Source organism: Rhamphochromis longiceps, linkage group LG5, assembly GCF_057381845.1.
Source record: "Rhamphochromis longiceps isolate RC_006_pf linkage group LG5, R_longiceps_female_GT1.1, whole genome shotgun sequence".
Taxonomy (NCBI): Eukaryota; Metazoa; Chordata; class Actinopteri; order Cichliformes; family Cichlidae; genus Rhamphochromis; species Rhamphochromis longiceps.
The window spans coordinates 39,098,447-39,110,621 of NC_140561.1; the positions used below are offsets into that span (position 1 = coordinate 39,098,447).

The 12,175-nt window shown below is 41.6% G+C and overlaps 1 protein-coding gene across 2 annotated transcripts in view; it reads left to right on the plus strand.

Annotated features, from left to right (window-relative positions):
* Positions 1–1,127: 1,127 nt before the first annotated feature.
* The window catches only part of angpt4 (angiopoietin 4), a 77,583-nt gene continuing 66,535 nt past the window's right edge, over positions 1,128–12,175 (plus strand). For both annotated transcript variants that reach the window (XM_085407616.1, XM_085407617.1), the window contains exon 1: positions 1,128–3,349. In XM_085407616.1, coding sequence (XP_085263742.1) covers positions 2,975–3,349 — 375 coding nt within the window. In that variant the 5' untranslated portion in view covers positions 1,128–2,974. The remainder of the gene's footprint in view (positions 3,350–12,175) is intronic.

The window sequence follows — 12,175 nt, forward strand, 5'->3', positions numbered from 1 at the left end:
ACGGCATGGCCGTGATGATCCATTTGGCAAAGTAAATCCATTGGGTATCCTTGTTGGTCTTCAGACAACAATTCTGACGGCTAAAGAACCAAATGGGACAGGCAAAAAAAAAAAAAGAAAAGAAAGAGATAAGGTGAGGAGTTTGGTCATTTGGGAGGGACGAAGCCAAAGAAGCCAGCCGAGGGGACGAGAAAGCCTTCAGGGTGAAACGTTTTGGACAGGGGCAGCGGGAGGAGGTAAGGAGGTGGGGAGGCCCCAGGGCAGACCCAGGACATGCGGGAGAGATTAGATCTCTGGGCTGTCTGGTTGTGTGTTTGTTTCAGTTATTTTATACTGTGGTTAAAATGACCCGTGAACAGGTTTCATCAAATAACTCCAACAAATAATGTTTACTTGAAATTTCTGCAAACTAAGAGTCAAAGTTTAAGTAATAAAATGGACTGTAGATGGGATAGAAGCTGCAAATTGTATTATAGAAAAGTTTAGATTATACTTTTATGACATATGCAAATGAATAGTAACTTTGTAATAATAATAATAATAATGAAAGATGGCATTACATAACTTAGAGAAAAAATGAGATGTGCTATCATTTTTATTTTTCTATTATGATTGTGTCTCACAGTCAATTATTCTTGGGGTCCTGAGTAAACCCAGTCTGTGGTCCAGTATGTATGTAAAATATGTCAATAATAATAATAATAATGGATTGGATTTATATAGCGCTTTTCAAGGCACCCAAAGCGCTTTACAATGCCACTATTCATTCACTCTCACATAGGATGAGGGTTAAGTAAAGATCAGTGTCCACAGTGTTTACATTGATTAAAAGATCTAATCAGTATGTGATAAGACGTACTGTTTGGAGCAGATAGTGAGACAGAAAATCAGTTAGCAAGTGTAGCACCAAACTCTGATCAATACAAGTGACACGAAAGAAAAAAACAATCAGGGTTGTGCAGATGTGCTAATTCTCAGATTTGCATGTTCTGAATAAACCGCCACAGTACTTCCTCTCTAATAACTTAGTTTATTATTTAATATTAAACTGAAAGCAAGAGCAATTTAGGGGCAGGACAGTATGTATCTCTATTATTTTTCACTGACTGCGATATATGCGATTATATGAAACATCATGCTTTTCAGGGGTATTCATCAACCATTAGCATTTTTTACAGCTTTGTTTGGGTCAGAGTTCATCACAAATAAACAAAATCTGTCCATGAATAAATGAGAACGTAACAAAAACCTGTACCATACATGAGCAGACAGAAAAGCAGATGAAATAAAAGAATGAGAATAAGTGAGACCGAAACAATCCCACAATAAAAAACATTTTCCTCTTAAAACATAAACAGAAATGATGCAATTAGAGGACTCTTCTATGTTGTGCAGCTCTGTGCACCAGGCTCAGGGTCAGGCCGGGCTGAAAATAGGACTGCTTTATGTCAAAATAAATAACTTGTCGGTGGTAAGATGTTGGGAGCAGCTCTTTATCTTTGCAGAAACACAGTCTTCAAAACAGAATCATTCAATCTTTGATCGCCTAACGCTGAGCTGCCATTCTAAACCTGTTTTGGAGGCTTCATTCTCTCGCAGAAATCTGTTTGTCTCGTGGCTCGTATCAAAGAATTTTATCTGCGTTCTGCAAAACAGTTTGTCACTGTGCAAATAAACTCTGTAACTGACAGCGCACATTGTCCCGCCACATGTAGAGCTTGTGTTTCATCATCCGGGGACAAAGCCATCAGTCTGGAACTAATCTTTGTATGTGGTTCCATGTGGACAGATGAGAGGCGTTGAGGAGGTACATCCTGCGACTGAGAGAGCGTTTCAGCTTTAAGTACGTAGACTGCGTGGGTTTCCTTGGCCTCCTGATGTCCCACGATGCCCCTGAGCATGGTTGTGTTTAGTGGACAAAGTGAAATGTCTCTGGCTGCCAGCTCCGTTTGAATGACCATACAAGGCATCAGGATTTTCTTCAGAACTGAGAGATCAGTCAGGAAAGAAGATTACAGGAGCCTCTTTTAGATCTCTCTTTCTTCTTCTATCACGTTCTTTCTCAGTGTCTTTTCTCTGTCTGTCAGCAGTTAAGTTTCTTTTCAAACTTTGTCTTTCTCAGCATTTGTATTCCTTATCTGACTCTTTTTCACTCCCTTAATCTTCACATTTCTTCTTCTTTTCTGGCTACTTCTCACTCTTTCCTTCCTTCCTCCTTTCATTTCGTCTCAGCCCACTAACAGAGAGAGGGTACTCTAACAGACCTCTCTCAGGTCTCCTGTCCGTCCACTCCTCCCTCTCCTCCTCCGTCCTTTCTCTCTCTCCCCCCTCCTCTCTCCCCTCTTCTCTCTCTCATTCCTCCTCTTCTCAGCCAGCGCAGATAAGAAGGGGGCAGAGGCAATTCCCTTCAGCCACTTCTAAAACTGGAGCCACCAGAGAAGAGTGGGAGTACAAAGATATTTAGCTCTTCAGCTTCACAGACTGTTTGGACACAACTGCTCATCATCTTCACATTACTTCTGCTTTTAAATTTGTAGCTTTGGGTTCTTCCATTTTTTTTGCAGAGTGGATCTGGATCTGCACCTGATACCTTAAGGAAAAAACATGCAACAGCTGATCAGTTGAGCTAATATATGAGCCCTAAAAAGTCTTTATTACCTTGAAGAACCCGGCCTCAGAAAACACGATTACGACCAAACAACGAAGACAGAGGAGGGAGGAATCCTTGGACATCGTCACCACAAATGAAGGAGACCATTCAGTGTGAGGCCAGAGATGCTTTCGGCTTTCTTTTCCAAAAACTGTGATTGAAACAGAGGAGATCAAACTAACGACAGACTGTGCTGACACTCTTGTTCATATCCTGCACACAGACGTTTTCCTAAACTTAATCGGGGTCAGAGTGTGAATGAGCTTCCTTTGACCCTCTTCTGCACTGAGAAATAAACAATTTCATATAATTAAAGAGAGTGTCATGAAAGGCTTAAGTCTCAGCCGGGGGTTGCTGGTCCTTCTGCTCCTTTGGACTTTGTCAGCTGTCATTGATGCAGGCAGCGCAGAACGAGGAGTATCTGGAAGAAGGAGAGGAGGAAGTGGTGGCGGCGCCGGCGAGAAAAGGAGGAAGTTGCACCGCATCCAGCACGGCCAGTGCAGCTACACCTTCATCCTGCCAGAGCTGGACGGATGCCCCGGTGGAGGGTCACCATCACAGACGCAACACTATGGTGGCTTTCAGGGCGGGCCGGGTGTCGTTCAGAGAGACTCGCCGCCTGCTGACAGCGAATGGTCGGCTCAGAAACTGCAACACCTGGAGAGCACGATGGAGAACAACACACAGTGGCTGCAGAAGGTAAGACACAAACTGGCTTCTTATCTTTCCATTAAAGGTCACGTCAACATAAAGTTACAGATTTATAACAGATGTTGAGAAAGGGAAAAGAAAACTGTGTTTACGATCCTGATTAACTCGGGAGAAATGAAAGTATTCACCAGAAAACATCTGTAAAACTATACAGGAACTTTCTTTTCTTGTGTTTTCCCACAAATACCACAACATAATACCAATGGGTACATTCATAACAGTGGAATCAAAATAACACGGTGATTAGAGACTGCAAGTATCAAGAGAATGTGTGTGTGTATTTGTGTTACCACATATGATGATGGGTGTGTTATCATGGAGCACTGAACTCTTTGATAGGAAGAAAAGCATGAAAACCATCCAGTGAGTGGTAATGTCAGAGCAACTCGGGATTCCTCCAACACACACTGCTCGAGCTCCAGCAGCTGTGTGATTTTCAGCAGAAACCGTTTAGGTTTTGGTGTGTGGTGATCTGTGGGCCAGAGATCAAAGTTCCAGGTAATCACTCTGGGACATGTGGTGTCTGCTTCCAATCAGGAGAAAAACAATGAGCGTGTTCCCTTCTGTTGTCCTTACAAACTACAATTCTGTCTAATCTAATCTACTTTCAGCTGAGCTTTGGTTGCGCAGTCAGCGCTGTAATTGAGCTGTAATTGAGCACTTGTAATGCCATTGTTCCTCCATTACCTCACGTTTGTGCTGCAGGATTGATGCAGAAATCCTTGCTGTATGATGAAATTAAGCATTCATCCATTACATTTCTTATCATGTTACCACTTTCCCAGTTTTTCTTTCATCACAGATCATAGCTTTGGTCTTTTTCAAAGTACGGGCTGCTGACTGAATCATCATTCTGAATCATAGGACGCAAAAAGTAACTTTACATCAATACATCATAAAATTACAAAGTCAACAATACAAATCAAGAGAGAGAAAAAAGTGAAATCTTTAAATCCCGTGGTAAAGTGAGGGTAACATAGGAGGATCTACAGGAGGGAATACTGATGTGCACATCAGAGGTAATGAAGAGGCTTCAAAATCAGAAGCAGAATCTTAAAATGAAGCAATATTTTGCAGGCTTCCAATCAAACTGCTGGAGCACAGCAGTTATATGTTCAAGAAATGGCATAAACAGTTTCGAACAATTTGAAGTCTATGGAGACTTTTGTGCAGTAAAGCAGAGAGGACAGAATTACAATAATCAATCTAAGATGTAACCAGCACATGTACAAGAATAGCAGTACTGCTAGCTGTGAGGGACGGACACAACCGACTGATATTACATAAGCAGAAATATCCAGGCTGTGATTATTGATATGTGTTTCAAAATTTAAGGTGGTATCGAAAACTCGACTGACATCTTAACCTGGGATGAAGGAGAGATCAGAGAACTGATGATACAAAGAGAATTACCCAACCAATCGTTTACAAAAAGACTTTTAGTTACAACAAGAAGAGTCTCTGTCTTCTCACTCTTTAATTTAATATGCTTCTTACTTTGGTGTTGGTTCCTAATCTGCAGCCAACAACATTCAGATCAGTGTTTGTGCCAAAACTGTTGGAAGCATCAACACTGGTAGCCACAGGAGGGCGGACCACAAGAAATCCACCTCTGCATGCTGCTGATTCTCAGACCTTAACGTGTGGATTGGTTTTCTACAGTTGCCGTCACAGCACCACTTTGGTGGAAAAGAGGATTAAGACCAACTGTGCTCAGTGGAAGGTCAGTCTGTTCTCACTTGGGCGACCGTGGCTCAGGGGGTTGGGAATCGCATCTGTAACCGGAAGGTTGCCGGTTCGATCCCTGGGCTCTCTGTCCTGGTCGTTGTGTCCCTGGGCAAGACACTTTACCCTACCGCCTACTGGTGTTGGCCAGAGGGGCCGATGGCGCGATATGGCAGCCTCGCTTCTGTCAGTCTGCCCCAGGGCAGCTGTGGCTACAACTGTAGCTGCCTCCACCAGTGTATGAATGTGAGAGTGAATGAATAGTGGTATTGTAAAGCGCTTTGGGTGCCTTGAAAAGCGCTATATAAATCCAATCCATTATTATTATTATTATTATTATTATTACTCGCAGATTTGACGCCCTGCGATACTCACAAGGTGCTTTTTGGCGTTGAAGCTGTGATGTCATAGTGAGAAAAGTCTTGTTTCTAGTATCTTGAACGGGTTCTGCGGTCGTCATACGATTACTTTGCAGGTTGCGTGTTGTAGCCGTGTACTCGCTGCAGTGTGCTTTTTTATCGTGGTGTTGTTGTTCCTTCAGCCTGCTGCAGAGTACAGTGAACTTCACACTGAAGTGAAACTGAGTGTTTAAAAACCGTGAAACGTGTTTACTGCTGACACTTATTTTTAGCTTTGTTTTTTCCCCATACTTCCCCCAATTTGTAAACTCTGCTGTTCCTCTCTTTCCTGTTCTGCCCCTCTTTTCAACCAATCAGCTTTTATCCGACACACCCAGGTCGAGCTGCATGGTGTTGGGTTTTTGGGGCGACTGCATTTAAGCATTTTAGAATCGGTTGCGTCCCCGTTTGTGTAGGTTTTATGCTCTATACTGAAACTATGTTAAATGCATCATCTCTTTCAGATAAAATGTAATAAAGAAATCAAAAGTAAAAGTGAAACAACACAAAGCTCTCAAACTGGAAATGAACTGCAAACTCTTGGTTGCACAACACTGATGAACTGATACGGAGAATGGATGACTGAAGAAGTTTCCTTTGGTTCCCTTATTCAAATATACCAATCAAATCAATTTCATGTACTTACACAGTTTGTATTTAAATCTGAGCTGTAAATTTTTTCATCAATCTTCTACCCAAATATGAACTGGATCCCTTTAAAGACAGACCACACAGCATCTTCCTGGGTTTACCTCTCTCCTCCATCGCCTCCAGTCAGTCGCCTGCTGATGTGCAGATTGAAGTGATTTGGCTGCAGCAGGAGATGTTGATCCATTAAATAAGATTAGCTAAAGAAAACATTTCTAAAGGGATCTGCGTGCAGGGAGTTCCCATTCATCATCATTAGAATCATTTAAAGCTTTCGTAGAATGACAGCAGCTGCATGAATAACGCTGCTGTCTTGGCAGATTTATTTAACTTTCTGAAGACGTTGGCTGCATCCGTCACGGCCACCGCAAAGTTGAAATGTGCTGCTAATTCTGTGGAGAGAAGAAAAATCTGCGACTTCCTTAATGTATCACAATTCACATAATTTTCAAACAGGCTGGTATCCTAATAAATTTAGGAAGTGACTAAAGAGCCTTAAACTTTGGCCTGCTTAAAAAAAGTTGTTTCAGCTGGCTGTTAGTTAGCATGCTGATGTGTCAGACGCAAAACCAAAGTGAGGTGGTGCAAATGGTCTCGAGGAAAGAGCCGCAGAGAAATGGAGGTGAAATTGAGGTAAGTAGTTTAGTGAAAAGAGGATTTTTGTTTGGAAAACTCAAACAAAGGTAGACTGTCTGGTTCCCAGTAGCAGATCTTTGAGTTCCAGTCTTTTACCAGAACCACCATCCTGCTGTACTTCCAGAGTAATCCTTAATATTCTGCACTTTAACATATGTCATAATTTCACCTTTATTACTATTTATTGATGTGAGAAAGTTAAGCAAAAATGTTATTTAGCACCAAATTACTGACGTCAGTTGTTGATTTATAACTAGACTGTCAGATTTCAGTCTTTGATACGTAGCAATGATCAGATGCCTTACCATCACCTTGGCTAAGAATTTAACTTTGGTGGAGTAAGTACTCGTGGCTTTGACAATGGTTGCTCCGTGTACACTGACAGCATTGGTTATTTCCTTATTTGACAGAAGCCGGTGCTTTATCATGTTATTTCTAATCATTTCAGAGTAATTTTATCTATTTTAATTTATGCTTCAAACATTTTTAGGGATGCAAAGAAACTCATTTCAGAGGAAAACCCCTAAATATTACTGGAAAAGGTTTATCAAGCCCACGCACATGTTAGCAGGTTTTTCCCGTTCAAACAGAGCACATGGCTGAACTCTCAATGACTTTATCTCCACTAAATCTGCTTAAATCATGTCAGTGACTCCACTGATCTTTCCTCAGTAGATCATTTCCCAATATCAGAGCCCTGACTGCCAAAACTAGCCGAGCCTCTGAAACAGACTAAAGTCCCGTGCATGTGCTATTAAGACTTAACGGGAGACGCTGCTTTGTAGCTGCCAGCTGATCGCTGCGTACACTTTAGCAGTGGTATTACAAACTGTTTAATGTTTTCAGAACGTTTGCTGCACCTGTTTTTAGTGAACAAATGTAAAATGTACTAGTGCCAGTGTATTTTACAGTTGCATGGTTGGGCTTTTTTTATTGGCGCTTTATTATTAATATTAGTGTTATTCTTTTAAAAACGGTTAAATCCATTTTTCAAAGCCAGCTGAACAAAAAGAAATAATTGGAAGAAAATGAGTAAAAGTGCCTGTGCTGAAGAAAATGCCTCTTTTTAGAAGCAGGGATGTGGAAAGATCATTTCTCTGTCAGTTTTTTCATAAATTGTTTGGGGTTTTTTTGGTGGGGGGGGGGGGGGGGGGGTGTCACCTGTGTTGTGCACTCTTTACGTGTCTTTAATGGTGGTCACGTGATCAAAATTTGCACCTTTGCAACCTGCTGGAATACCAAGGGGTCTTTGAATCAGATTTCCTCATTGTAACAGTTTAAAGCAGATCTGCTGCGATTACAGTGGATACATTAAATTGTGGCTTTAGATACATTCCGGTGTAAATGGAGCGACTAAGAGTTTTATCGTTTCTGCTGCCTACCATAGTTGAGTGTTTCTTTTTTGTTTTCGTGGTAGCTGTTGGAGGGATGGAATTGCTTTCTGGAAGGCTGTTAATCTGACTGTAAATTCAGTGTTTCGTTGGATTAACCCTCTGAGAGTTTTCCAACGTCTTCAACGAGGCTTGTGTGTGAGCATGTGTGTGTTTGCCACCCACAATGTTAAAGCCCGGAGGAGACTCGGGTCAAGTCCACAGCTGAGGTCTGCAGCACCCCGACAGGAGATCAACAGTGACCTTTAACCTTAGGGGTGGAGTTAGGGTCAGCTGTTGGGATCTAATCGGTGTCTCACTTAAGAACATCGGTGCAAGCTGTCACCTTCACCTCATCTGAGCTTTAATTCAGTTCAGTTAAAAGATAATGTCTCCACTTTCTTTCTTCTTTGCTGACTTTGTCTCCGTTTCTTGTCCTCCCTTCAGAAAGATAAACCATCAAAGCATCAACGAGTCAAAGGTTCAGAGTTAAAGTAAATTTCCTAATCATAAATTAATCCTTTGAACAAACAGATTTTTATGTTGTGCATTGAAACCAAGACTTTGAAGTTGGTGTTAATTAGAAACCAATACCCATTCAAAAGTATTTAAAGTCTCCTGCAGAAGAAAACACTAAATCAGGTTTCAAGAGAACAGATAATTAAGTGCACAGCAATAACGTTTAAGTTTTTATCGACAGAAAGTACAGGCAAAAAAACAAAAACAAAACACTGTCATGAGTAGAAAAGGAGGCACATTAGCTAAAACACAACCTAAAGTGTCTTAGCCCTGCACAGGAGCAGCGTCCGTCCTCCTCGGCGTTGATGTTCTGGGCCACATGGACCTTATTGCTGACTTCCAAACTATATAATTTTATTTTTGAATGATGGTGGTGATGGCTGCTCACTGAGTCCAGTGATGGTCACTCTGCTTTGGACTAACAGCTGAATATAAATGATGGCCATTGCTGCTGTGAAGTGCATCCATCCAAATGCTGATATTTTTCTTTTAATTTGTCACCTTCCTGTAATAACATCAGTGTTAAGTTGCATACAGCCGAGGTTTCTACTGAACCACAGCTGTGTTGCTTCTAAATCACAGAGCTCGGTCGAAGCACAGAGAAGTATCTAATTCCCCCAACCCTCTTAACTGACGCACAGTGGACTCACTCTATTTGTTCAACTCCTTCTCAGTATTTGTGTATTCAAAACTCCTCTCTCGGGGCTCAGGAAGTCACAAATCAAAACCTTAAAGCTGTGGTCTGTAACGTTGGTTAGATCCAGACTGCAGAAGAGGCAGCTGCTCATGCAGTGTTGCAAGAAGATGAAATGGCATCAGTGAACAGCTGTGAGCCAACAAACCTGACTTCACCATGCCACAGCAGTGGGTCATTGAATCTGTTAGGTAGTCTACTGTTCTGTTATAACAGCCACACCACAAACAGAAACTGATTTAATTACAATTTCTCGACCAAACGGCAACTAACTGGTAAACGTAGTTGTGACCATTATCATTAGCATTTCCACTGGCTAGCTTTAATGGTATAAATGAAGAATAGAGATAAATAGTCTTGCTGTTTTGGTCCTCTATATCTTTTAGATGTCTCATCCTGTAGCCAGACTGACTCCAACTCTGTAGTCTCGGACTAGACTGGGACAATCGTGGCTCAAGAGTTGGGAGTTCGGCTTGTAATCGGAAGGTTGCTGGTTCGAGCCCCGGCTTGGACAGTCTCGGTCGTTGTGTCCTTGGGCAAGACACTTCACCCGTTGCCTACTGGTGGTGGTCAGAGGGCCCGGTGGCGCCAGTGTCCGGCAGCCTCGCCTCTGTCAGTGCGCCCCAGGGTGGCTGTGGCTACAATGTAGCTGCCATCACCAGTGCAGAGCGTTCTCACTCCCGAGGCGTAACATGTCGACGTTTTGTCACGTCCCGCGGCGTTCCTGAGGAACGCGAAAGGAGACCTTCGGCGTTCTTATGGTACGCGGCGGGTTATGGCTGGAATCCAGTGCAATGACGCTCCCGCGGTAATAGACGTTCCAGCCCTGTATTCCAGCCCTAAACCTAACCTTATCCCTAGCCCTGACCATAACCTTATTCCTGACCTTAACCAGGACTTTAATGATGTTAAATAGCGTGTTTCTAAGCGATTTGAAGAAAAAGAGCGAACATGTGTAGGTTCAGTCCAGACGGTTCTCATATTCCCTCTTTTTCCGAGGTCGTCATTTAGGAACGTGGTGGGTAGCCGAAAACGTAATATGGTGACGATTTGTCACCTAGCGTAAAATGTTACGCTTTGGGAGTGAGAACGGGTTGACCAGTGTGTGAATGTGTGGATGACTGGATGTGTAAAGCGCTTTGGGGTCCGTAGGGACTAGTAAACTCAGGGCACTCACTAGTGATTGTGTTGGAAATGCTGCACAGAGCTCTGGCACCTTCGCTCTGGACCTGGCTCTGTTTTCTGTTTCCGTCCTGGCAGAAATTATGGCTCAATCCTGAAGAAATATTAATGTAGGACCTTCAACTTAAGCTATCAACAGCACTAATTATAATCAGTTTGAATGAGCAAACTGACCCAGACAGAGCAGACTCTGACACAACAGCTCTGGTTTGAAGTTTACTAACGTGGTCTCGAAAAGCAAATTCAGGTTGCTTCTGCAGGTTGCTTATGAAAAGTTAACTTTTATATTTTATTACTGTTTTATATTTCTGTGAAACAATAAAGAACAATAAAATATTTCTTGAATCAGGTATTGTACCTAAAAATTCTTCTTATGGCTTTTATTTATTCTTTAATCTTTTCTATATGAATAAAATAATGCACACTTTTCTTTACCGGCAACAGTAAACTGCAAATGTGTTTATCTCAAGTGTTACCACTCACTCAGACACTGTTTGGCCTCTGCAGCCGTTTGGTGGTTTTCTCAAAATCTGGTCTGTAAACAGAAGTAAGTGAGGTAGTTAACAGGGGGCTTGTTTAGTTTTCTGCCAAATGACTGACTTCAAATGAAGCCGTGCCTGAGAGACGAAGAGAACGAAACAGGAAAGCCACTGTGGTTAGATCACAGCACGGTTATCAACTGCTGCCACTACCATGCCATGCTTTGATGTGGTCAAAGGTTCTGCTGATGATAACCCTCTGCAGAGAGACTAAGCCAGAGCAGCAGCAGCTATGAAAAATGTGGTGGGATAAGACGGAGAAAGTTTGATTTTATAGCAAAGGATAAATATTTTATTAGTCATGCTTCACTATATGAGCCTGAGGATTGTCCTGGAGCATAAAATTATGTTTATTAAGTCAGCATGACATCAAATGTTATTTCAAAATACTCTGCATTTATGGAAAATATGAATTTTTTATTGAGAAATTGGCTCAAATTAAAATACTTCATATGGCCTCCATTATGAGCTGTTTTACAGGCCAGTTTATGATACATGTCTGGAGCACGTAGCTAGTGAATGTTTCCATTAAATTTAAATAAATTATTAGAAACATTTTATCAACAGCAGCACGCATCTTTGCAGAGTGCTCAAATACTTCAAAGTTGGGAAAACAAACTCTTTATATGCGTATAAGTATGTAAATGTGCAAATAAAGACAAAAACAAAAAGTTGTGTCAATTAGTTTCCAGATATTTTATCCCGTCATGAACACCTTTAAAAGAATATCTGCATAGTTGTTTATGTTTGTTGGTAAATATTTAGACTTTATTCATAAAAATAAAATAAAATCACAGCTTTTGAATTACTTTAACAATAAGTCAAGATTTGACTCACAAGTAAAAATCCAAAGAGAAAATCCAACCTGGAACTGTGAGCTGATACATGATCAGATCATTGATCATGTAGCACGTGGCACCCTGAGCTATGGTACCAGTGAGATGGGTTTCCAGCCCAAATCCGACATTCTCAGTGTGAAGTGTGCAGTGTGGGCACTGTTACTCAAAAACAGTAACATATTACACATTCCGCATTACTTTTCTGTACTGCAGTGCGTTACCTAATTACTATCCAAAGAAAGTAGTTTGTTACATGTAACGCGG